Source organism: Nelumbo lutea, chromosome 7 (genome assembly GCF_056320005.1).
Source record: "Nelumbo lutea isolate HS-2025 chromosome 7, American lotus-T2T, whole genome shotgun sequence".
Lineage (NCBI taxonomy): Eukaryota > Viridiplantae > Streptophyta > Magnoliopsida > Proteales > Nelumbonaceae > Nelumbo > Nelumbo lutea.
The window spans coordinates 17,273,771-17,301,228 of NC_142690.1; the positions used below are offsets into that span (position 1 = coordinate 17,273,771).

The 27,458-nt window shown below is 37.6% G+C and overlaps 1 protein-coding gene across 3 annotated transcripts in view; it reads right to left on the bottom strand.

Moving 5' to 3' along the window:
* Positions 1 to 27,458, bottom strand: part of LOC148845385 (ARM repeat superfamily protein) — a 125,346-nt gene that overhangs the window by 42,141 nt on the left and 55,747 nt on the right. For all 3 annotated transcript variants that reach the window (XM_088955617.1, XM_088955616.1, XM_088955618.1), the window contains exons 15-26: positions 15,052 to 15,433; positions 14,768 to 14,949; positions 14,583 to 14,655; positions 6,437 to 6,587; positions 6,184 to 6,353; positions 5,695 to 6,045; positions 5,124 to 5,291; positions 4,723 to 5,016; positions 4,315 to 4,491; positions 3,343 to 3,606; positions 2,103 to 2,201; positions 1,559 to 1,743 (exon numbers count right to left, since the gene is read on the bottom strand). In XM_088955617.1, the coding sequence (XP_088811743.1) occupies positions 1,559 to 1,743; positions 2,103 to 2,201; positions 3,343 to 3,606; positions 4,315 to 4,491; positions 4,723 to 5,016; positions 5,124 to 5,291; positions 5,695 to 6,045; positions 6,184 to 6,353; positions 6,437 to 6,587; positions 14,583 to 14,655; positions 14,768 to 14,949; positions 15,052 to 15,433 (2,496 nt within the window). The remainder of the gene's footprint in view (positions 1 to 1,558; positions 1,744 to 2,102; positions 2,202 to 3,342; positions 3,607 to 4,314; positions 4,492 to 4,722; positions 5,017 to 5,123; positions 5,292 to 5,694; positions 6,046 to 6,183; positions 6,354 to 6,436; positions 6,588 to 14,582; positions 14,656 to 14,767; positions 14,950 to 15,051; positions 15,434 to 27,458) is intronic.

Here is a 27,458-nt window from a genome sequence, read left to right on the forward strand (position 1 = left end):
TGGTTCTACCTAGACCCAACCGGCATGCCTACTTGGAATCCCACCAAACCTGATCACCCCAAATTTGCAAGCCACCACCCTTCTCACAAAGCCTCCCTCTCGATCCCAAAATTCCATAACCATTTTCCAAGAAATGCTGTACTAAATAACTTCACCCTTATAGATCCAAGATCCCTTCCTCTTTATCCCTACAAACCCAGTCTCATTTCTTTTCAATCCCTTTGATTCCCCACAAAAACTCTCTCTGCATATTTTCGATTAAATTTGCCCCCAAGGAAGGAACTTTTAGCAGAGATAAGTAATACACCACTAAGTCAGATAAAACACTTTTAATCAGTGTTATCTTCCCTCCTAATGAAAGATATTTCCCCTTCTAGCCTAACGATCCTTGATCTATTGTATCCAGCACCAACTGCCAATTAATGAAATAAAGGCTTTTGCACCAATCGGAAGTCCCAAATATGTGAATGGGAACTCCCCAACCAAGAATCCGAGGTTACTGCACATTCTTCTAAGAGGTCCTGTGAAATAATGCCCACTCCAATAAACGCACTTTTCAAAATAATCCTTAATTTCAAAACTTGTTCTATTGAGGCTTCCAGGAAGATTAAGGTGTCATTTGCAAATTGGAGGTGTGTGATGGAAACTCCTCTTTCTGTTTTAAAACCCTCAAACATCCCCAATTCTGTACTTTTGATCAATAATCGACTCAAAACTTCTGCCACCAAGACAAACAACAAAGGAGAAAGAGGATCTCCTTGCCTTTATAACCCTTGAGGCTTGAAAAAACATTGTGTTGAAATTCCATTTACAAGCACTGAAAACAATACTGAGGAAACACAGGCAAATATCCAGCTCCTCCATTTTTCCTCAAAATCCACTCTAGTCATAAATTCATAACTTATTCAAGAAAGCCCCATTCTACAAGATCATATGCCTTTTCAATGTCTAGCTTACACATCAGCCCTTTTGCCACTTTTTATTCTTATATCCTCACTTGCTCTCACCACGCCATTAAAAATATGTCTACCTTCAACAAAAGCCATTTGAGAGTAGGGCCCACAATCTCTTCCAACACTGATATTAATATTCTAGATAGAATCTTTGCAACAATCTTGTATTGGCTTGAAATCAAATTAGTTGGTCTGAAATCTTTCACTTTGCAAGCTCCCTCAACTTCGGCAATGAGAGAAATAAATGCTGTATTTGCACTCTTCTCAATCAACTTTTCTTGCCAAAATTCCTTCATTTCCATTACATTGCCTTTTAAATATTCCAACAGCTTTTGTGAAAAGAAAGGTTAAACCCATCTGGCCATGAAGGATCTTTACATCATCGTATTCCAAAATAAAACTCATATACAACAGTCATATTCCAGTAACTGCACTGGTTCAACCAAATCAAAATTATTGGCATTAATAAATAAAATTAGATATCGATGATGATGCATTCAGAAATAGCAAAAATCAATTTTATTTTTCAAGTAAAAAATTATGACAAAGTCTTGCATCAATTCATGATCATAAAAAATCTATATCAATTTTGCATGTCAACAAACCTAGTGTTCAGACCAACTCCAGATCGAACCAGTTGAGCAAGGCGGGGTACCAACAGATCCAATGATGGCACATCAACAACCTTAAGACACATGTCAAGTGTCTCCCACATTGGGGAGCCTTTTGCAACTGAAATTCGCAGATTTTCTAGCTTCTCTGTCTGGATTCCAACGCTTGCTGCATGCATCTAGTTTCACAAAGAAAGAGTAAATACATGTACATTGAAAGGATGCAAAAGTAGATTTTTTTTTATTAGTAATGAAGAATTTTATTAAATAAGATATTCAAAACTGTTACAGGCATCCCTTAGAGAAGCCCGAGCTGCAGCCTCCCCCAAATAGATTACATTACAAGCAAAGTAATTAACAAGTTACAGCTGAGCCCAAAACAATTGTTCCCTTCTTGCCCCTTGCTTGAAGGTGCAAAAAGTAGATTCACAATATTTGATGTCTTTAAAGTAAATAAAAAGCCCTTCAAACATATAATCATCACCAGAGAGAGGAAACTAAGTTTTAAACTGAAAATGGTGCATCATAACTTCCTAACCTCAACATAGTTCAGCTTCTGGTCTTCAAGGCTTGACAAACTTTCTAGCATGCAACAAACAAGATCAGGCAAATGAGGACGAATTGCAATCCCAGCACCCTGGAGATAAGCCACACAATATCAGTGAATTAAATAGACTAAAGGAACATAACATTCCCTTAAAGAAATTCAGAAAGACTACCCACATAAAAGAGCCAGAGCATGACAAAAACAAGCCCACTGTTAAGCTTGTTTAGGAAAAGAACAATGTTAAACATGGAGGCATGACACGAGGCATTCCACAACCTGGAGGTGTGAGGCATACTTCAGAATGTAAGAGGCATAAGCCTCGTAAAGAGGATGGAGATGGGGGGGAAGAAAAAGGAGGAGGGGGTGAGGAAGAAAAGGAAGGAGGATCTCTTTTCTCTTTATTTTTAATAAAAATCTTTTATATTAAGAAGAGTGAAGATGCACAATACTAGCTGAAAGGAGGGGAGGGTGTCTGGGGGCTCTGCCCCTGGTCCAAACTTTCTTTCTCCTTCTTCCTTATCTTCCTTTCCCTTTTCTTTCTTTTCTCTTTTTTTCTTCTTTCTCTTTCTTTCTTTTTCTTTCCCTTCCCTTTCTTTTCCCTTCTTTTCTTGTTTCTTTCTTTTTTTTTTTCTTTTTTCATCTTATTGTACGAGGTGTGCATGAGTGCATGAGGCATACACCTCTAGCATGCCTCGTGAAAAAGGCATATAAGGTGTACACCTCGAGTAGTTTTGGGGGCACCTCACCTGGAGGCACTCCTCCAGGTGTACACCTTCCACGCCTTTTAAAACACTAGAAAAGAGAATAAAGATTATTGCAAGCCAAGGTTCTAGAAATAGCGTGTAAAATTGAACACTTAAGAGGGTAAAGGAACTCTAATCGACTAATCCAAATGCCCATTGGCATGCAGAAGAAGCTCATGAGTATAGACACAAAGAACAGCAGGAAAGAATTCAAGAGAGATACAAAGATAACAAATATGAAAGAATAAAACATAAAGGACTTGGCTAAATGGGACAAGTTATACTTTCCAATCTACACTAGAACTTTGACCAAACAATAATAGACTCCAAGTTAAATGCTAAGTTGATAACAGAAATAACTCAATGCTAATAGAAATAACCATATCCAATTAGTGCAAGCCCACTTCCACAACCTAAAAATTGATGCAGAAACCACCCAATTTTTCTTTATCATAATAAGCAATATTACATTGCAAAACAATGCGAACCTTAGAAAGCTTCATAACCATTCCAACAGATGCCCTTTGGATGTTGGAAACTTTACTCATTATCCCTTCACTCAGCAAGATAGGCAAAACAATATCCATTGTCTGCTTTGCATCTGATACTGCGGTGAGAGAAACATCACATAGCCTTATAGTTAGTGAGCTCATGGCACGGCACAAGCTATCACCAGAAACCCGTACAGTTTCTTTTATGTCATCCATGGCACGAAATGCAACTGTCCATATTCGCTTCAAATGTTTTGAAACCTAGAAAACAATAATAAAATTAAGATGCTTGAGATTGGCAATAAATAATATATTGTGAAAGAAATGGAACAGTAATTTCAGAAAAAGAAAATACATACATGTGGGTGTGCCTCTAACATCTATACTCTTAATATGGATTGTGAAACATCCAAAGGTATTTCTGGAAGTTTATTTGAGACTTCAGTGCAATTGTAGGGAGATATATGTATTCTTGAAGTTGATGGCACTTTACTGGGAAATACTTGAGAAGGGAGAGGTGCGCACTCCCTATGTAAACTCTAAAGATCAATTAGCTGATGTTTTCACAAAGGGATTGAGTACTCTGCAGCATGATGAAATATGTAACAAGTTGGGAATGATTGACATCTATTGCCCAACTTGAGGGGGAATTGTAAAATAGAGTGAATTAATTCAATGTTCTTGCACTATATTCTCAATGAATTGCTGGTAGGTACTTTTCATCTACTATTATGCTGTATTTTGCAATTTCTGGTTGCATTAGCATCTCTCTTCAACTCAAATTAACAAAGTTTAAACAACTAGATACACAGGCAAGGATACAGTCATCAAAAGGTGCCGTTCTAAGGGATTTTAATTGTTAAATCATAAATTATATCTAGTGGGTATTATGCATGCATGCTAATGACATCATTGGTCATCAGTTTGCATATTACAATTAAAAATCACTTAAAAATCTGGGATAATCACCTGCTCAAATTTGCGCCCTTGGATTATATCTGCAAGGGCAAGACAGGAAGCTTCACGAGAACGCCAAAGCCGGGACCCACATTGAGTCAACAAATCATCAATTATAAGGTCTAAGTGTTCATCAATAGTCTTCTTGGAATCTGCTACAAGTGACTTCCAGATATGTGACATTGCATCCTACAAGTATAGACAGAATGAACAGAATAAGCACAGGATACACTGGAATATTATAGCTAATGCTAATATAATTTGAAAACATTGAAAAATATGAAACTACTAGTATTGCTCAAAATAGAAATCTCTAAACTGGTTAACAAATCTGGATGTGATGAAAATTAAAAACCAACTTTCCAAATTTATTAACTGAAGATCATAATTTATTTTTCCCTCAATCCAAAAATACCATACCTGCACATTCTTATCAGGATCATACTGGTAACGAACAAGCCTGGGAATCAATAAACGTAAGTGTGGCTGAAGTGCATCCCCAGCTTGTTTTGCAATTTTCGAAAACCCAAAAGCGGCACCTCTTTTGGAATTTATAGAAGCCTGATAATTAGCCAGATTCATAAACTTATAAATTAAGTCTGGTTGTCCCATCTCATTTGCCAGACTGCAGAGTTCCTTGTAAGTACTAAGTTTTCCTCCACTTGGGCTTTCACCAATAGACCCCTCTTGAAACACTTCAGAATCTTCCATCAGCTGTAAAACAAAAACTGTTCCTTAGAACAAGAAAACCCTGAAAAAAATAATAAAAGAAACATACATACATACATATAAATGAAAAAAAAAAAAATCAGCTTTCCCACCTTTATAACTCGTTTTCTTTTTCCTGAGCCAGTAAGAGTACCAACAAGTGCATTTACTAGATCTTTCTTCATTGATACATCACCAAGTTCATAGACAATACTCATTCCCTGAGATGCTAACTCCTGTGTAAGGTTATCCTGTTCACCGAGAAGGTGGGAAAATGCCTCCTGCAGATCATGTGAAATATTTATAACCAATGTCATGCCTATAATTTATACGTATGAACAGTATGATAACCAATAAAATAATAATGGTTCTTATGATTCATGGGTTATTAATTTGACTACTAATAAATCAGTATATATTTTGTCAGAATAACTAAAACTTTGACATTGTCAAGGACCACAACACAACCTCATTACTAAATTCCATAGCACTCCCCAACTTAGTGGAGGAAATACAAAAGGATCAAAATTCATATGCTTGTATATGTTGCATTGACACAAAGGTTAGGTATATCCTGACTAAACTGGTCTACCCACCGAAAAGGTGGGAGATCACGAAATTGGCATCCAAACAGAGGAATTGAAAGAAAAAAGTTGTTTGCATAGACCAAAACCAATGGAGTACCTGAATTTCAGGAAGCAATTGTTGAATTTTTGGATGATGCCCACAATACATTGTCAGGGATAGTAGCCACACAGTTCCAGCACGGCGCTCCTCTTTTCTATTACTGTATAAAAGAACATCAAAAAGCTTTCTAGTTACAACATCTCTGGCCATAACATGGCTATCCTCATTGGCCTCACTTCCTTCAGTAGGGAGGTGTCTTGACATAGGAAAAGACACATCGCCTTTAAGAAAGTTAGAAGTGAGGGAAAGTGATGAATAATTGGATTTGAGAATCACATCAGAAGTCACAGGCACCCCTCCCCACATAAATGAAAGAGCCTCCCCAGCTGCAAAGAGTACGTCTTCAACCTGTAACATATGCATTCACATAACAAACTACCAGGTGAATAATGAACTAATAATGATTCACCAAGATAAATACCAAGCAGGAATATACCAAAAAACAAAAAGAGCACTGAATGGAGGAAACAAAATTCAGCTACCAACCTTTGACCGGCAAAGACTGAAAATCAAATCAAGGGCAATATTTATCAGAGAAATCGATGTTTCCTTTACACAGATATGCCCTAAAGAGAGAACAATTTTCTGGATCACTTTGATATCATCGCCAGATAGTAGCTTGGCCAACTTATCATGCAAAACAGTCAAAACTCCAGCTGCAATTACAATTGTTAGTCTTAATAAGACTCTTTGGCCATCTCTTGAACTCAAAGTTTTCAGCTAACATTTTATAAATCACCTGCACCAGAATCAAGAACAAGTGGAGGCAATGGACAACATAATCCAATGTGACCTAGTGCTTGCATTGCAATGGAAGCCAATGTTGCAGTCTCAGAATTAACCACATCTACAAGGCATTTAATAGTACATTGAAGCAATGCCTCAGAAATCTGTAGAAAAATGGATGGCAACATGTCATCAGATAAATAAAAGTAAGATCGCAAAAGAGCAATAACAGAGGAAAGACAAAAGACAAGGGAAAAAGATGGAAAAATAAAAGAAAGAAATAACACCATTGATTTGCCTTTTTGCACACAAAGTGAGAAAACAGCCATCAAAACAGTATGTACAGAGAATACCAATCAACTTTCATGTTCCTATTTTCATTTATAGACAGCACAGAAGAACAATTGCAAGCAAGAAATTTTACACACTCAACTAACAAAAAACAAGAGGTATTATCCTCTTTTAAGAGTTAATTGGCATGAGGTATAGGGGTATTTGTGTCACTCCAGATATGACATTATGTTTAAAGTTCTTTCTAACAATTATTAAGGACAGAACACTCGATCTATGATGCTTAAGAAGGATATAAATCAGACACTGGTGAGAGGACTGGACCACTCACATCATTTGATTTCTCTACTCACATCAGTAACTCTCAGAATACAATATGATAGCAGGACTGAAGCCTGTGATGATGTGATCCCTTAGAGACATCTGTATAAAAGAATCTTGCTCACCTTTCTCCTCTCCTGAATTAGAACAGAACAGAACCATAGAGGCCTGTGATCTCTCTGGGACTTCCTTTTCTTCTGTTTTTAGTAACTACATGTCAGTGCAGTTCAAACAAAAGAAGTCAAACAGATTTTGTGGTGTATCTAAGTATCACCACACCAAGAGAAAAGGTATTTATATTAAAAAGAAATAAAAAGACAATTCTGTCCTTATGTTCAAGAAGTTGTTGAGGATTTTACAGTTATTAGCTTGTTTTATTTATTATTTGTTTAGTTAGTTAGTTGGGACCACAACCCATTATTTAGAAGTTGTTAGAGTAGTGGGCTTTTTTGTTTGTTGTAAGTTGTTAGTGTCAACCGCCCTATTAAGGGCATGTCTTTCCTTGTATATATTTTTTACTTTTAATTATAAACACTAATGGAAGAGGGCAGTCAGAATTAATTGCCTTCTCTTCCTTTATTCTTTCTCTTCTTCTTTTCTTCTCTCACAAAACACTTCATCTCTTTCTCTTTTTTCTACAATTTTTTATTCTTCTGCAGATTTCTGCTAAAGTAAAAGTACACAACAAAAGAACAAAAGAATGTGTACAACAAGAACAAGTAAAATTACAACTTTAACCCTTGCTATCTCTACACTCCCCCTCAAACTGAGGGGCTGAATCAGCAACTACCTCAATAATGGCCTCCTTACTCCTTTCCTTGTTAGAAACTTAGAAAAGATCCTTGAGTTCCTTTCTTACCAAATTGTCCAGCAGATAGCAGCCCTAACACATATCTCCGAAGAATTCTACCCCTCTTCTTTGGCCACCAGAGGAAAGAAGAGGCACGCAAGCTTTGTACATATAGTTGGGGGTCCACCTACAATCAAACAAAGAGAAAAACCAAATCCAAATATCTGAAACAAAGAGGTAGGATATTAATGTTGGACAATGTATGCCCTTACCCCTTAAACTAGACACTTAAGAGACTCGTGTTAGTTTAGAACGTTCTCAACCATTGGATAGACATGGGGAGTTTATCCTAACAAGGTTGACACTGGTGTGCTGCCAAGGAGTTGGAATAGCTTATCTCAGTTGCTAGGGTTAGACCCCAAGCACATCCAGTGGGTGTTTATCAGAAGCATTGAATCCGGACCAATTTTTAGTTATGCCCTGGATCTTGGAGATAGATGGGCAAAACTACAAAGTTACACATAACCCCAGACTTGATTATAGTATTGCACTAGGTGTTGGACTGGGTTGTCTTTGATATACCAACTAGTAAGATCCATCAAGGGTCAAATACCTAGGTATGTTGGGGCAATCTAAGAATCCACCTGAGTGGGTGATCATAGTGGTAGGATTGGTCCCTTTGTCGAACAAAGTGAATATCAGGGTTTACACTTTCTCTGATGGAAACCTAACCTGCCAGCAGTGGATTTCACCTATGTTTGAAATCTGAATTTGCAAAATATGTTTATATGTTACATATTACTATTTTATGAAAAAGGTTTGCAAAGGGTTTTAATCATGGGATTCATCCGAGAAGAAAGTGTGACACTACACCTTGCAACCAGGGGACAGGTCCTTCATTGTCGGCCAGTGTTTTCATCATAATGGGTCGAGTGGTTAAGTGTAAGAGACCATTACAGGGCTGATCAAGGTTTAAAATGTCGATGTCGCTTACCAAAATATAGGACATATGTCGGAAATGTCGAGGGGAAATATTGTAAATATTAGAGACATTGTAGAAATATTATGAAATATGTAGAAATATGCAATGATATTTTGTAAAATGATAAAAGAAGCACTAATACATATTTCTAGACTAGTATCTCATTCCTAAACATTGTATAAAGCTAAGAAACTAAGATCAATAACAAATTAGTAAATGACGATTTATTGATTTATTATGCATTTTGATGTTTTTACAAGGTTATCCGATATTTTCTTTTCTTCTTTTAATTCTGATTTATTTTAAATTATAATATATTTATTTCACACTAGTAAATAGAAATACATTTATTCTGATTTTTTAAATATTAAAGTTATAATACATTATGTTTTATTATAAATTTAATAAACTGCTTCTCCTTTTTGTAGTATTAAGATTATGATAAATTCAGATTTCTTATAAAACTTAATGAATTTTTTGTGATTTTTAATACTAAATTTATAATAAATTATGATTTTAGTATAAAGTTTAATAAATTTATTCTGATTTTTTATATTAATTTTAGAATATGATTTATTATAAAAGTTAATAAACATTTTCTGATTTTAATAAATATTTTAAAAATACTAACTAGTTAATATTTTATTACTTGAAAAATATTTTATGTTTTATATTATAAAGTAATTAATTTATTCTTTTGTTTTTATTTTTTGTTAATTCTTTTTATAAATATTTTATTTGAAATATTAAATAGAAATTATTAATGGAATAATTTATATTAATATACTGTATTATATTAATATTATATACTAATATATTATATTATTAATGTACATTAGTTGACATCCTGTCGACATAATAGGAAATACTGTCTTTTTTTTTTGTTATTTGGACCTATTTGGTTATAGAAAATGTTGACCGAAATAATGTAATTTTTATATTACCATCCATTTTCATGTCAGTGAGCCTCGACATCAACATATGTCGGGCGACATTAGCGAAATGTCACGACATTTGAAACCATGGGGCTGATTACCTGATTGGACTTTATCTCACATAAGTCCATTATCCTTAGGTCTTCATAGGGTAGTTGAATCCAAGGATCATTTAGGCATAAATGTTGGGCCCAGACCAAGCCCATGCTGATTAGCTCAAGGGTTCACTGCCCCAAGCAGTGAATTCGGCCCAATCTCTTTCGAAGGTGGGGCTGAACCCTTGTGGACTTGTGTGAGACCTTTGTGGGGTTCCATGCCATACAATACCAGGCCCAAAGTGGCCATGCAACACTTAGGGACATTAGCCTTTAAGGGAAATGGGCCTAACGCCCATTACTAATATGATTAGTTAAGTTGTCACATGGCAATTAACTAGGTTTGGATCTAGGTATGGGGCATCTATCCTCTCAAGAGGATAATGTTTATCAAGAAGAACGGTTCTTATCCAAATCAGATTTGAATCATCTCCTAATTAGATTATGAGTCTTACTCCATAAAAAGATAAAGAGAGAAAAGGGTGAACTAGTCTTGAATTTTGCACATTCTTGATCTCTCTTCTTCTCTCTTGTCTCTCAAGAAACCCTAATCACAACCTAGGCTTTTCAAGAACTGATTTTTATCAGTTTTTTTTCTAGATTTTGCAAGAATAACATTGAACAACATCAGGTTCACTCACCCAATTCGATCCAAGCAAGTTGGATAGCAGTTTTGCTAAAAACAGTGTTGCTGAACTGACTCCATCTACACTATGCCATCTTCACTGGAGGCTGATTTTGGGACTAATATTGGGAGTGAACTTCCACCTTGGGAGCTATGATTTTTGGTCTCCATATCAGGTATGATCTCCCTTCAATTTGGTTTCAAATCTGGTCCGGTTCAATGCAAGATCGATCCTGAAAATTTAGTTTTCAAATTCACTGGGAAATCGGTTCCTGAAAGGGTTAGAAAAATTTTGAAATTTCGCCCAACCATCTTGCATGGTTCGGCCATCCATATGATGGATTCTAAACCCTTCCAACAATTAATAAGTGAACCTTTCACCATTAGCCTTTACAAAGGATACACCAGTTGGGAGATAAGCACAAGTTGGATCTTTTTCTTTGAAGTAAGTGACAAGTGTTACACCTTCCCAAGAAGGCTTTTTGTTTTACCCCAAATTTCCAATACTGGAAGGTTAGCCCCAAGGTATCAGAAGGTCCCACTAGGCTTTGCAAAGAGCAGCACATGAAAACATACCAAAGGAAGTCAAGGTCCATATCCTACTATCCCTCCTCCCCAGTTCCAAAATGACCCCTCCCAAGAACTGAATTAGACCTGAAACATTATGGATTTCAGAATGCCTAATACCCCTTCTTAAGTCCCAATCGAATCTAGAACCTAAGTCTAAGGTAACCAAAAAAGTAACCACTGGCTCATCTTTAAATAAGTAAAGGGAATACAATGGAGGGGGGGGGGGGGGGAATTGTTCTTTCAAGCACACATCCCCCACCCACTTATGCTCCCAAAGTTTCACCCAGTTACCAAAGCAAAGATCATACATGATAAAAGGGAAGAAGGAAGGAAGAATAGCATGAATAGATTTTCATGGAGAAGCTCATATAGCCCTAACTAAAACTCCAGTGTCCCACCCATCAGCCATTTTCCCACGAATACTTACAATCACCTTAGCCTCATTCCTCTTTTCAATACTCCCTATACCTACCCCACCCACATTCCTACCTTTAGTGACCACTTCCATCCAACTCTATGATCTCTTTTTCATCCCCTAGTTCCCATAAAAGGTCTCTCATCAACTTTTCCAATCCTCTACCTACTCCTTCTAGGACCCTAAAAACATATAGGAAATACATAGGCAATTTAGTTAAGGTAGACTTAATCAATGTGATCCGACCCCCCAAAGACATAATTTTTCTTCCATGAAGCTAACCTCTTAGTGAATCTACCCAATGGGTTCCAAAAGTTGTTATTTATCAAATTATCTCCCCTAGTGGTAATCCCAAGTAGCTCAGAGGCCAGTCAAAGATCACACATCCCAAAATTAACGCCCTTTCTACCACCTCCCTCTCATCCATATTAATCCCAACCACACAACTTTTGCCAAAATTAACTCTTAGATTTGACATTTTTTCAAAGAGTTGAATCACCAATTTCAAGTCCCTTACCTAGCTAATCTCCTAACCCTTACAAAACAATATGGTATCATCAACAACCCATAGATGGGTGATTGGTACCCCTTATCTACCCACACCCTCCAACCCCTCACCAAGTTTCTAGAATTTGCCCTTGTTATTAATCTGTCCAGGACTTCAGCAATTAAGGTGAACAAGAAAGGAGAAAGGGGATCCCCTTGAAGAGGGGTCTACCACTACACCATTAACCAGAATAGAGTTTATAGTTAGACGATGAGAATAGGCTTGGGAAAGCAAATTAAAGAGGGGTTTCAGCCAACCAAAGGTCTTCCCAAAACAAAACTTGGGTCCCACATCCCACAAGTCTAATGAAGTTAATGGAAGTTGGGTATACTACCTGTATTAATTTCCAAGGAGAAAGTACCTTTGAGGAAGAGGTTGATTTTGCATCTCATATTCCCATCCACTATTTGTTGTCCTGTGAATGCTTGCAATTACCTTAGGTTTCCTATTCCAAGTCCATCTTACTCTTCGGATTTGCTAACTTGCTCCCACTACACCAAATGGTCTCTCTTTTCATCCCTTGGTTCCCAAAGGAAATCTCTCATGATCTTCTCTAGCTAACTCGCTACTCTAGCTGGTATTCTGAAAGTAGAGAGGTAATAGATGGATAGGTTAGCTAAAGTTGCCCTGGTCAAAGTTATCCTTTCCCCCAGTTAAATGTAATTCCTTTTTCATAATGCTAGTCTTTTAGTAAATCTCTCTACTAAAGTTTCCAAAAATCCTTTGACCTTGGGTTTCCCCTAACAGAAGACCAAGATAATCCAAGGGCTAGTTCCTCACCTTACACCCCAGAATCTTTGCCAAACTTCTTAATTTTTCCTTCTCCATATTTATCCCTACTACACAACTCTCTCCCAGATTCACCCTCAGATTGAATATGGACTCAAAAGTTGTTGTGAGTTCCTTTAAATTCACTAAATAATTTTGATTACCTCCTTCACATAGAAAAAATATATCACCTACAAACTGCAAATGAGTGACTGTCACCTCATTTCTGCCTACTCTCCAACCTCTAAGTAACCTATCTTGATCAGCTTTAACTATCATCTTGCTTAGGGCATCTGCTACTAGGGTAAAAAGGAAAGGGGATAATAAGGGATCTCCCTATCTTAATCCTCGTTTAGCTGGAAAGAAATCTTTGGCTGGAAAGAAACCTATCTTGATCAACTTTAATTATCATCTTGCTTAGAACATCTGCTACTAAGGTGAAAAGGAAAGGGAATAAGGGGTTTCCCTGTCATAATCCTCATTTATGAAGGGTGTCATGTGACGCATGGGTGTCTCATGTGACAAGCCACTTATGATATATTATTATAACCAGGCATTTATGAAGGGTCTCATGTGATGGATGGGTGTCTCATGTGACAAGCCACTTATGTCACATTATTATAACCAGGATGCTATTGACATTGCTCACAACCCGGTTCAGCATGATAGAACTAAACACATTGAGGTAGACAAGCACTTTATACGGGCGAGAGTGGCTTCAAGAGAGGTGTGCCTTCCTTTCAACGTTATGTAAGCAAGCTAGGATTGATAGACATCTATGCTCAACCTGAGGGGGAGTGTAGTGAGAATGGGCTGGATGGGCCTTAGTGTCTTTATTTCTTTTAAGTTATGTTTTAAGTTTATGTTCTTTCAGTTATGGGCCTCTTTTGCTTTGTTTTTTCATTTCTTTAATGCTGGCCACCCCATTAAGGGCATCCCGGGAATTGTACTCAGTTTAGAATTAAGAGAAAAAAGATATCATGGGGGGCTAGAGAGACTTAAATTTCATGTCCCTTCGGCTTCTCCCACATGCCAGTTAGACTTAAATCTCTCTTCCCAACATCACCATCTATCAAAGTCTAAACCACCAGCCTACCCCTCGCCGCTTTAATTGTTATGTGTAACAAGAAAGAAGAAGATACTCATCACCTTTTCATTCATTGTAGAGTTGATTATTACAATTTGAGCATTCTTCCTTGCCTCATTTTGGAAGCCAATATACAAAGCTGTTCAGCCTCGAGAGATGAATTTGTTCTAGCTATTGTTTTCTGAAAGAAAAAAAAAAGATTTGCATACCACTCAATTTGATGCAAGTTGGAGTATTTGGAAGAAAAGATTAGGAGCATTCTTGAAGGGAAAAAGAAATACAATAGAAGACTATGTATTGGCTTTGTTCTCTTGTTCTTGACGGATTGGTGTCATATCTGGAATTTGAGGACATTGGAAAAGATGCCTCTGAATAAACGTTTAGGAATATCCTTAATATTTGTGATGGATGACTAATCCTGTGATGTAAACCTTTTTATTATATTCCTCATTGTAATGCTGGAGTGTAACTAAAACAGTCCACTGTACTTTTCACTTCTCTAATAAAATTTTCTTTTATTTCTATTTTCTATTACTGAAAAAAAAAGTTGTAATGTACAGGGAAAACCAAATTATTATGTGTGCCAAGACATGAGGCCATAGGCAAGAGCCAAAAATTTATGGCAGCATTAAGACAAAACCCTGCCAAATATCTTATATGAGTTAACACAGTACAAAAGACACTCTGCAGAGAAACAGTAAAACAAGAAAAGAAGATAAGTAGGATTACTTACACTAGGCGTTCTTGACATGCATTCTGCAGTAACATATCCTACTGCACATAATGCGCCATGATAACTTTCAAACCTGGAAATTTTTTTAAGTTAAAACCAAAAATTAGAAGCATAGTTTGTATAAATGTGTATGTAATCTAGTGGAAACTACCAAAAGTATGCAGAAACAGAACCCCATTTCTAACCTCAGCTTATTTCCACCAATAGAAGAAAGAAGTTCAGAAATAATATCAGATGCTGCAGATGTGGAAAGAGCAGAGCAAGCTATTCCAAGTAGACGGGCTGCAGATTCACGTGTATCAGAGTCCAAGTGACTCAGAAGTTGTTTCAACCAAAAAATTTTCACTGCATAACGAGAAGCCATCACCTGCAGAAGAGGCACCAAGGAGCAAAGGAGCAAAAAATAAATACAACATGAAGAACAAAGTTTTAAAAAATTAAAGAAATACAAAATAAGTAGCAAGTTAACCTTTGGCACATAAGATCCAATATCAATCAATCCCTTGGAGGCAGTAGCATGCAGCTCAGCAGAGCCTTCATATGCCATAGCGTGTTCTAGCACTGAACACAGCAATTCTACTGAAAACTGCCATTCAGATGTTCCACTTGTAGAATTATCTTGCTCCAAGCTTGCCCCAAAACACATCAACAAAAACTTGATCATAGAGACATACACCTTTGATGGAAAAAGAAGTTTTTCTTCCCTCATTTCACTGGACTGTAACAATTCAGGCTTCTGCTTGCAAATATAAGCTAGCATGTCTTTAAGCTTAGGGTACTTAAGGTCAAAATTCTTGCTTATGTTTTCATGTTGATCCTTCATGGGAAAAAGACCTTCAAGTGCCATTTCCCTGCAAAGAATAAGGTTAATGTATGTTTCACAGAACACAAAACATGTATGCAAGCAAGCATGCAGACACGCATATACAGAGAGAGAGACAGAGAGAAATAATGCAGCATTCCCAACTAAGATTACCGCATAAAAGTTAAATTTGTATAAAACAGGGAAAATAAAAACAACCAAATATTGAGAAAAGATTAGGTTTCAAGTGAACCAACTTGTAAGCTCTACATGTTTACCACAAGGGTGTAGATATCAGTTGGCTTCCAAATCTAGCAAGTCTGTATACTGTATCCTATAAAAATCGCTCCCTTTGACCAATAGTTCGAAAGACTCAATCATCTCCTCGTTAATGGTTTGGGATCAATATCAAATGAGACCATTTAATCTCCCCAATAGCAATGAAAGATGCATCATTCAAGCAATGGCCAATGGCATACCAAAAAATTTGACCAACTGGTTGGCTGATTTAGCAAAAATTCAAAGTTCCCCAAAAATCTCATCTTCAAAGGAGTAGAATGAATCTATAAGGACTTTCCAAAAGGATTACATGACAATGAAGAGCCCTACATCAAACTCTCTCACCATGGGACCTGATGAATGACTCCAACAGGCAGAGACCCAACTTCCCACAATTCCAGACTCTAGATTCGCCTGTAAGAATTGCCCAACCAGACATCAGTGAAGCAAAACTAGTCTATCTGCAAAAGACTCAGGCTCCACCATTAAATAAGACCTTTCCAAATCATTGAAGTGAGATAACTACCTTCTACACCTATACAAAGCACCCTTCTTTCAAATGGTTCAGTTCAAGATTCTTTAGAAGATATAGATGGTATGGTTTTGAAGGATATTGAGGTGAAATCAGAAGAATTTTTTGTTTTAATTGATGATATGGTTCAAGTGGGCAAAAAAGTGGGTAAGAAATTGGAGCTGTTCTTCTTAAGTAAAGATGATAAAGCCAGGAAAGGATTCATGGAATTAGAAGAGAAGGTTCAAATGGCTTTTCCTTGAAACCATAGTGAATGTTATTATATCATAGTAGAGGGAATAGAGATGGAAGTATTTGAGGGATTAGGGGGAGATTGGAAGGTCAAAGGGTGCAGTATGTTTGAACGTAAGGTATGCACGCTAAGATGACTGGGTTGGATACATTATCAAAGGAGTCTTAGGTCTTTGATGCGGATGATTTTTTCTATATGTTGGAGTGTGTGATTTTAGCTGTTGGGACTACAAAATTGGTAGGGGAAGGGGCAGGAATGTGTTTTATTTGTTTAATGCCTTGTTTTCCTTGGTTTTTTGTGGAATTGATGTGCTGAAGAGAAAACAGAGTAGCAATGTTTGTTTTCAATAAAAAGTCATGCCTCGTTACCAAAGATTGTATGTTTATTCTTTTTCCTTTTTAATAAATTTTCTATTTACTACCAAAAAATGCACCCTTCTTCAATCAGTTCCCTTCAGATTCACAATCTCCATGGGTTGATAGTTTTTCTACTCAATTTTAATCTTTTATCATTTTATGCTTAGTTATTACAAAAACACTTTTCCCGTAAATCTTGTCGTCAATAATGAAAAACAAGAAAGAAGAGAGAAAAATAGAGATCATTGTTCTAACAATATGTCAATACCACACACTAATTTTCTCTCTCTAATGACAGCTCTTTATAAGAAAACCGACAAATGGGGCTGATATTACACTTAAGTCTCTAAATATAGTTTTTCCTAAATAATTCCATCCTTATACAGCTTACAAACTGAATATTCCAATAATCCCCCTGAAGCTATCACTAGATAGCTTGCCTAAAAGGAAGCAATATAATCTTGGTGCAATACTCCAGAATATCTCTTTAACAAGGCAACTTGAAGATTCTAGCATGGGAAAAACTAGCTCTTACACCACGCCAAGGATCCAATCAACCAGATTGCACCAACACCAACACTTCACTCTTACCCATGGCAAGAAAATTTCTTAACTAATTAAATGGTATTCATAGTGGCTCAGAACTCTTAAGAAAGACAACACAACACTCATAGAGGCCCATATCACTTACCCAAGACATGATCAATCATCAAGTCATCCTCCCTGACATTCCCAGTCATTGAAGTATACTGACAACTTAACAAAGATCAAACAATGAATATGATAATGTGAGGAGCACTCCACTAGAGACTTCAGAATATTAAATAATGCAATGACTAAAAATAAACTACCCTTAAACAAGGCAAACCCTCCCCCTTGACCAAATGCAATAGTACTGCAAGTATGTAACTAAGATTGTACGAACCACGATAAATGTTGATGCCAGAAGCACTCAAATGACTTAGAAACATGCATCACCAAGGATTTTCAACCAAATCTAGTGTTCTCAAACCCAAGAACCATTCCCCTTGCCCATTAAAGTTTATTACTAGGGCCTCATTCGTTTACCACTATCTTACTTACCTGGGTAAATTCACTTACCCAGGTAAGTGTTTCCTAGGTAAAATTTACCCAAGTAAGTTTATTTACCCATGTTCTTTTTGTTGAAATTTACCTAGGTAAATGAGGCACTCCAACTTACCCATGTTCTTTTGTCTCACCAACTTTCCTGGGTAAGAGGCCCATATATTACACTATTGCCAACATTACCCTTTTGGCCTAAATGAATTTTTTTTGGAGGTTTTGTTTTATAACCCTGTGTAATAGGTCCATGCCATATCAAAAGGAACCCAATCAATCACAAACCAATCACTATTGCCAACATTACCCTTTTTGGAGGTTTTCTTAATACCACTAATCATAGAAAGATCTCAATTAAAAACAAACTATAGGTTCATCCTGTCAAATCATTAAGTAGAACTTGCTATGTTAAAACAAAAAAAGAAAAAAAAAAGATAATATATGTGTTTAGGAGGCCTTTATTTGCCCTAAAAGCTTGTTAGTATTTGCCTTAAAAGCGATGGATGTTCTTCCTGAACAGGAGGTTTGTGAAAGAAGCTAATATTTGCCCTAAAAGCTTGTTAACACAAGGGTACTTTTGATTGAAAAAAAATCCTCTGCGATGGGAAAGTAAACTTACCCACCTCTGAGGTGGGTAAGATTTTCCCAACTAAATAGCCTTTAACTTACCCATGGGAATCTTTATTTTTCGTGGGCCCCACACGTATTTGCAAAAGAACATGGGAAAGTTGACCAACTTTCCCACCCCAACTTAGTGGTAAACGAAAGGGGCCTACATGCATAACAAATACACCAAAAGCATTAAGACTATTGGCATGTGTCAGCCCAAGCACCTTAAACTTTAGGCAGTAACATACCAGCACACTTTAACAACCATTTCTATGACTCTTACTCTAGGAAGCTCTCACTCTAGCAGCTGCTAGCCCTTTCCTTAGTGCTTCTCACTCCAGTAACAGGTAGCCCTTTTCGCAATTGCTCTCATTCTAGCAATAAGTATCCCCTTCCACAATGGCTCTCACTCGAGTAGCAAGTAACCCTTTCCCTCTAGCGGCTTTCACTCTGTTCCAGGTAGCCCTTTCCATGAAAGTAATCACTTTACTCCAAGTACCCCTTTCTAATAATGACTCTCACTCTGCTCTAGGTAAACCTTTCCATAATTTCAACTTGATATGTGATCATAGGCTCTAATACTATCAGTTGTAAGTAATATGAGAAAAAAGAGGAAAGGAGACAATAAAAGAACGAAAGAAAACATTTGTCATTGTTGGTGAATCTGTAGAAAGGTGAACTTGATAATTTATAGTGTCAAGGGTAGGAGTAGTGAGCTGCCATGTGTACCATGTTGGTTGTCTTGGTTGAGTCATGAGCCACTATGAATACTATGCTATCGTAAGAGTTTTCAAGCATAATGGATCCCTATTTATGTGGTGTTAAAGCTGGTTTCCACTATACTTAGAATTACTACTAAGGTTGTGTTTGGTTGCAATTCTAATTTATTTATACTGACGCTAAACCATGGTAGTGCATATGATTTAGGTGCAAATTATGATTTATTTTTATTCCAAAATTTAAATTATTTTGTTTGACTACAGTACAAATGAAGTAAAATAAGACCTGAAGTAGAATAAAGCAAAACCCAAAACAAAATTAAACCAGAATTTGCATTCTTTTTCATTTGCACTCGCATGCATTTGTACTAGTGCAAATAAAATTGTACTGCAACCAAACATGCCTAAGATTCAAAATATTGACACAATACGCTTAATACAGGGTGTATCATATCCGTATCCAAAGGGGTGGGCACATGGCATGGGTGGATTGAGCACACTTGTAGAAATTCCACCCATGTCGATACTATATCAACCATATAGCAATGTATTGGTGGATATGCATAGATACAATGCACCAGTTGGTGGAATCTCCATTTTTTTTTCAGAACTTAATCATTATATTGTTTGTCCAAAGAAAATTTGCAATTATTTCTTCACTCCAAACCTGCAAGACGAAAGAGAAAAAAAAAACATAAAAATAATGAGGAGGTTATTTTATTTTATTTTTTGATAAATAATTTTATTTTATTTTATTTTTGATAAATAATGAATCACATTTCATTAAAATCAAGAGGAGATCACAGACCCTTGGGGAGGCGTGAGTTGCCGCCTCTCCAAGACATAGAACCCACAAAAATGAACTAAAAAACCTAAAGCAAAAAACACATGCTTGCTACTATAAGATTACAATTTAGCCCAAAACAGGGTATCCCTAACTGCCCCTTATTTTACCAAAGTATCCACAAGGGCATTCGCTGATCTCCCCACCCACTGTATTATAACAGTCATGTTTCTTGTCAGCCATTTATATCTTTTGAGCTCATTCTTGTAGATCAAAGCGACCTCTGAACTATTTAGCCAAACCAGTACTATCTTAGAATCCCCTTCAATCAGCAACAGCTCCACTCCCAAATCTTTTGCAAGAAGAGCTCCTTGTATGGCAACTAACAATTCTGCTCTAACAGAATTCCCAACTCCCAAAGGGCCAGAGTAGAGAAGAATGACCTCTCCATTCTCATTTCTCAGAACTCCTCCCAAACCAGAGGGCCCTAGGTTGCCCTGGATGCTCTCATCAAAGTTCAGTTTCAAAAACCTTGTGGAGGGGGGCCCAGTTTGTGAAAACCCTACCCGTTAGGGATGAGCAGCTTGCTACTGCTGTCCAATTCCTCCATAAATCATTAAAGAAGAAAGGATGAAACAGTTCCATAGACTTTAACCAGTGTATTCCTCTATTCATGATGCAATCCTTCAAGGCCTGGTTGCTCCTTTCCTTCTCGTGGAATATTCTATTATTCCTTTCTTCCCAAACTGTCCAAATCAAACCTGCTCTTGCACACCTCCACATACTTCTTCCTCTTTTCTGGGGCCAAGAGAAGGTAGACGGGTTGAACAGCAAGTTTATTTTTGATGGCATCTCCCACCTGCACCCAAATAAGAAGAAAAGCCAAACCCAAAGGTCTGCAGTGACATCACAAGAAAGAAATAAATGATAACAGTCCTCACTGTGAGATCTGCAAAGAGTGCACCAGTTTGGAGAGATACAGAGACAGGGTCTTCTCTTTTGTAAGTTATCCAAGGTGTTAACTTTCCCAAGGCACACTTTCCATCAAAAAGCCATTACCTTAGGGGGGACCAGCCTAAACCAGACTTCTTTAGCACGGAAGGCCTGTTGAGAGGTGTTGCAAAGTGACTTTAAAAAGGAACCATAAGAAAAGAACCCTTTGGGGTTAGGGGTCCAGATTCTTTTATATGGAAACGAGGGATCCAACCACACCTTATCAAGGAGGCAAAGCAAGTTAGACAAACAATCAACTTCTTTTATATGGCAACGAGGGTTCAGATTCTTTTTTTTTTTCAAAATTTTTTCTTTATTTCTTTCTTCCCACACTTTCTTCTTCTTCTTCTTCCTCTTTCTCTTCTTCTCTTTTTTTCCATTCTCTTTTACACGAAAACAGGGCTCCCGTCTCTGTTCCAGAAGTGGATGGACTATGGAGTACCTTCGAATGAACTTTCAAATATGTCTGAACTTCTGTTTCAGTTCAGTTCAGTTTTGTACTTTTGTTGCATATCATTTTCCAAACTTTTGGTTACAGAATACAGATTGAAGTATTGAACCTTCAATAAAAATGAAAGAAAGAAATCAAGCATTAGGCATTACTGATTTTTATTTCCTTGGTTAGCTATGTTTGTTGATTTGTTTTTGTTTCATTCTATATTTTTATTTTGATTGATTATTAAATATTAATTTTGTTTTCCTCTTTTTTTTTTGTACAACTAGATATGGACGAAGGCAATACTTCTCATAAAATTAGTAGGAGAGATCCAGCATGGAAGTATTGCTCTCTACAAGACCCTAATAATACAAACTTAGTCACTTGCAAATTCTGTAGAAAAGTTACTAATGGAGAAATCTATAGGGAAAAAGAGCACATTGTTGATGGTAGGAGGAATTTTAAAAGATGTACCAAGTGCCCTAAAGAAGTTAGGGAAGAAATTTTGGCATATATGCAAAAGAAAAGAACGGTAAAAGAGAACATGATGATGGAAGAAAAGAATAGGATCCCTGATTTAGATGATCATGAGAATATGATTGAAATTGAAGAAGATGATGATGTACAAGTTCATGGTGTTGGTGGTAGTTCTAATTCATGTCCTAGGCTTTTTACATTCGCTGGATCAAGTTCCAAGCCACCCATTAAAAGACAAAAAGGGCCTATGGATAAGTTTTTGGCAACACCTAGTCCAAAACAAGTTGTAGAGATGAGAAGGGAATAAAAAAGAATTAAACAAACCACCACCAGTGAAACATATAATAAAGAGGGGAGGGAACAAGTTTGTATATGTATTGTTAGGTGGTTATATCAAGCGGGTATTCCCTTAAATACCATTCGCTTGAAAAGCTTTGAAGCTATGGTGGAAGCAATTGGGCAATTTGGGCTTGGATTAAAGATCCCAAGCTATTATGAAGTGAGGGTTCCTTTCTTGAAAAAGGAGGTTGATTACACGAAGACATTATTAAAGCATCATAAGGAGACATAGGAAATTTGGGGGTGTTCTCTAATGTCTGATGGATGGACCGACAGAAAAGATAGAAACCTAATCAATTTTTTGGTCCATAACCATGCTGGGACGATGTTCATAGAAAGCATAGATACATCGGGTGATATAAAACCAACTGAGAAGTTGTTCAATTTACTTGAGAAGATGATTGAGAGGATTGGTGAAAAGAATGTCACTCAAGTGATTACCGATAATGCTTCAAACTATGTTTTGGCAGGTAAATTTTCTAACTTGTTTGTTTTCATTACAACTTAGTTTTTATTGTCTTGTTTCTCAAATTATTATTTTTGTGTTATTAGGAAAATATTTGATGGCTAAGTATCCTCATCTGACTTGGACACCGTGTGCTGCCCATTGTATGGATCTCATTCTGGAAGACATTGGCAAGTTACCTATTGTCAAGAGGACTATTGAGAGGGCTATAGCACTAACGGGATACATATACAACCATCCGGGCCCATTGAACTTAATGAGAATGTTTACAATTCAAAGGGAATTGATTAGGCTGGCCAAAACCCGCTTTGCTACTTCCTATCTTACATTACAAAGCATTTTTAAGCAAAAAAGGAACTTGAGGGTGATGTTCAATTCTATTGAGTGGAATGATAGCAAGTAGGCAAAGGAAGCGAAGGGTAGAAGGGTTGGTAGATCGTGAAAACAAGCCCTCTTGTTCGTGTCTTACGCTTGGTAGATCGTGAAAACAAGCTGGCTATGGGTTACATCTATGAGGCTGTTGATAGAGCAAAGGAAGCAATTCAGAAGGCATTTGATGATAAAAGGGAAAAGATCTCATAAATTTGTGAGATTATAGATAGGAGATGGGTCCAGATGTTTGAAAGTGATAAGAACAAGCTGAATACAATCATTGATGAATTATCAAGGTATAAGAATGCAGAAGGGATTTTTGGTAATAACATGGCTATTTGGTAGAGAAAGATAAAAGCATCAAGTAAATATTCATATATAGTCAATTAATATTTGTGTTTAGTTATTTTAATAATTGCTATTTCTATTTAGTCAATTTGATAATTTAGTTAATATTTATATTTTTCAGCTGATTGGTGGACAGCATTTGGGGCTTAAGCTCCAAATCTACAAAAAGAATTGCTATCTAAATTCTTAGTTTAACATGCAATGCATCTGGATGCGAGCGAAAACGGTGTGTGTTTGAGCATGTATGTCTTTAATAAATTTACTTGTGTAATAATTTATCTCATATTTATATTTTTCATTTATATTTCAAATTTTCTAATAATTCAATGCTATTTTATGCCCCTAACTTAAGTAGGGGCATAAGTGACTTTTCCACATTATTTAGTAACATAAAATACATCTAGTCGAATGGGAGAGTGAACTTTTTCTCTCATTCAAACCAGAATCTTTTCTCCTTGTTTCTCTTTTGCTCTTCTCCTTTCTCTCTTTCTCTCCTTCTCCCTTCTCTCTCTCTTCCTTGACTGTTATCAATCTAACAGGCAGACCGAACACTAACATGGTATCAGAGCTAAACTGAGCAAATCGGATCTGCCCAGAATTCTGTTATCTGCACACCCAGCCTAGGGTTTTCTCCTATTTTCTTCACCACTAGCTAGAGATAAGGGACAGGGCTGAAAAGGAGTGATCGCCCTCTTCCCTTTGAGGTTTCTATGCCTCCAGTTGTGGTGTTTGTGGTCGGTTGCTGCAGTTTCTAAGAAGCCCTCCCCTAATCGATGAAGAGAAGAGGGCTGATTCGTGTGGTGCAGTGGGTGTCTTGTGTGGTTTGATTTTCGGTGATCAGGTAAGAGGTTTTATGCTCTTTTTTTGTGTGAATCAAATGAGAAATCTATTTCAGACTGTATGGTGGGATTTAAGATTGTAGTGTGATTCGAAGGGGGGGGGGGGGGGTTCCTCAAACAGTGTTGGGAAGTTTCAGGCAGTCATGGAGTTGGGTCTGTGGTGTAAAGAGTACAATTTGCAGCAGTAGTAAGTGTTGAAATCAAGGTGTACTGTGATCTAGTGTGCAGTTTGCCAAATTCAGCAATGGGAGACAATAGTGATAGCAAGACTAGTGTGATGGTCCCTACTGACTACCTGAATGTTCAAATGACCTCCATTAAGCTAAATGGAGAGAATTATGTACCTTAGGCCAAATCTGTAGAAGTCTTTCTTAAGGCAAAGAAGAAGGTGAAGCACATAAGGGATGAAAAACCTTTCACCGATTCTCCTGAGTATGATGATTGGGAGCAGGCAGATGCACAGATCATCACATGGTTATGGAATAGTATGGAACCCAAGATTAGTGTAAATTTCATGTTCCTTGATACTGCCAAAGAAGTGTGGGACCATGCTAAGAAGCTGTATTTGGGTCAAGACAACACAACCAGAGTATATCAGTTGTACCAGGAATAATTTAATCTACAGCAGGGTAATCTGTCTTGAGGAGTACTATGCTAGTATGAGAAACATTCGTAATGAATTAAATGTTTATCACCCCCTCACTTCTGATGTCAAAATTCAGCAACAACAGAGAGAACAACTTGATGCGACTCGGTTTTGGTGGGGCTGAAATCTGAATATGAACCAGTGCGGGCTCAGATATTCTGGAGGGTCATCTAATATTTCCGATAGATCAGCCCTACCAGTATCCAGAGGTCCTGGTGTTAGAGGTGGAGCTCGGGGAGCTCAGTCTGGCCGTAGTGGTAGTAGTGGACCGGCATATGGCCGGAGTGGTGGTAGTAGACCTACATATAACCGTGGTGGTGGTCGTACTGGAGGTCAAGATTCAGGGGGAGCCCGTGGCAGAGGATGTAGTTCGGGTCCAAGGAGGTGTACACAATGTGGTATGGATGGACATACCATCAATTATTGCTATGACTTGCATGGTCCACCTTCAACTTGGGCCAATCATGCCGTGACCAGTGACAGTAGCTTCAGACAGGAGAGCCATTTAGCCGATCAGGTACCTCCTACATCCACTGATGTTCCTGGGAAGGAGATGATGAGTACTCCCCGTGCTGAGTACGAGAGGTTAGTACGGGCCACATATCAGCAAAACACGGCCACTCTCACACACTCAGGTATGGCTTGCCTGGCATCCACACCCCATCCCTGGATTATTGATTTAGGAGCCTCCGATCACATGACTGGAACTCCAGGTGTGTTTTCTTCCTTCTCTCATTGCTCAACATCACAATTTGTTACCCTTGCTAATGGTTCCACATCCTCCATTTGTGGTGTTGGTAATGTTGACCTGAACCCTATATCCTTATCCTCAATTTTGTATGTCCCTAAATTTCCTTTCAATCTTATGTCTATTAGTAAGTTGACCAAGTCTCTTAATTGCTCCATTACCTTTTACCCCTCTTCGTGTGTTTTTCATGATCTCAAGACGGGGATGAAGATTGGTGGAAGGCATGAAACTGGTGAATTGTATTATCTTGATGGTGGTGGAAGTACGTCAACAGCTCAAAAATCGTCCCTCTCTCATCTCCAGTGGCATTGTCGATTTGGTCATCTTTCACTGAAAGTTTTGAAGTCTTTGGTTCCTTTATTGAGTCATCTTTCTGTTTTGGATTGTGAGTCGTCAGTTGGGGAAACATCATCATGTTCCCTTTAGTCCTAGAGTTGATAATCATGTATTGAGTCATTTTTCTTTGGTTCATTCAGATGTTTGGGGTCCGTACAAAGTGATGTCATACAATGGATATAAATATTGTCATTTTTGTTGATGATTATTCAAGGATGGCATGGCTCTATTTAATGAAAGAAAAAAGTGAATTATTTACCATTTTCCAAAAGTTTTATGCTGATATTCGCAACCAATTTGGTGTTCACATTAAAATTTTTTGATTTGATAATGGCTGTGAATATCTCTCTTCATCATTTCAAGACTACCTAGACCAACATGGCATTATCCATCAGACTTCATGTACCTACACCCCACAACAAAACGGGGTGGCTGAGAGAAAGAAACGTCACCTCTTGGAAACAGCTCGGTCCCTCATGCATCACATGAATGTTCTCAAATCGTTTTGGAATGATGCAGTGCTTACTTCCTACTTCTTGGTTAACCGGATGCCCACGTCTATCCTTGATGATCATTTCCCATTCACCACATTGTTTCCTACCTTGTCTCTATTTCCTCTCTCTCCTCGAGTTTATGGATGTATTTGCTTTGTTCATAATCTGGGGCAGGAATGTACAAGTTAGACGCACGGTCTATTAAGTGCATCTTCCTTGGCTATTCCCAGACTCAAAAAGGGTATAAGTGTTATCACCCTAGCTCTCGACGTTCCTTTGTATGTGTTGATGTTACTTTCTTTGAGTCTACTCCATTCTTCTTGGGGTCCGGCGATGTTTCTTCCTCCTCATCACCTCCTCCCCTTCCTCTTCCAGTTGTGGACTCTGTTTCTCTTGCTCTCGCAGTGACCAAGTCTTTGCCTCTAGTGCCACCACCTATTGAACCACCACCGATCCATCACGCGTATACACATCACCCACAATGTACCGGCACCTCCTCCAGTTTCATCATCGTCGACAGATCTTGCAGCTATTACCACACCAACCCCGACCCCAGTATCTAATCTTGATCTTCCCATTGCCTTGCGGAAAGGTAAGCACAGTTGTACCCTTCATCTGACATCTAATTATGTTTCACTGACTCACCTTTCCACTTCCCATCGCCAGCTTATCTCTTTGTTATCCTTTGTTGTTATACCTAAGGATGTCTAGGAAGCTCTTACCTCTCCAGGATAGTGTCGTGCGATGGAAGAACTCACAGCTCTGGCTCATAATCATACATGGGAACTCACCACTTTTCCTCCTAGTAAGCAGGTTGTTGGCTGTAAGTGGGTTTATACGGTTAAGTACTTACCTGATGGTAGTGTAGAGTGGCTGAAAGCTATATTGGTTGCCAAAGAGTATTCCCAAACCTATGGTATTGATTACACAGAGACTTTCTCCTCGGTTGCTAAGATTGGTTCAATAAGTGTTGTGATTTCTCTTGTTGC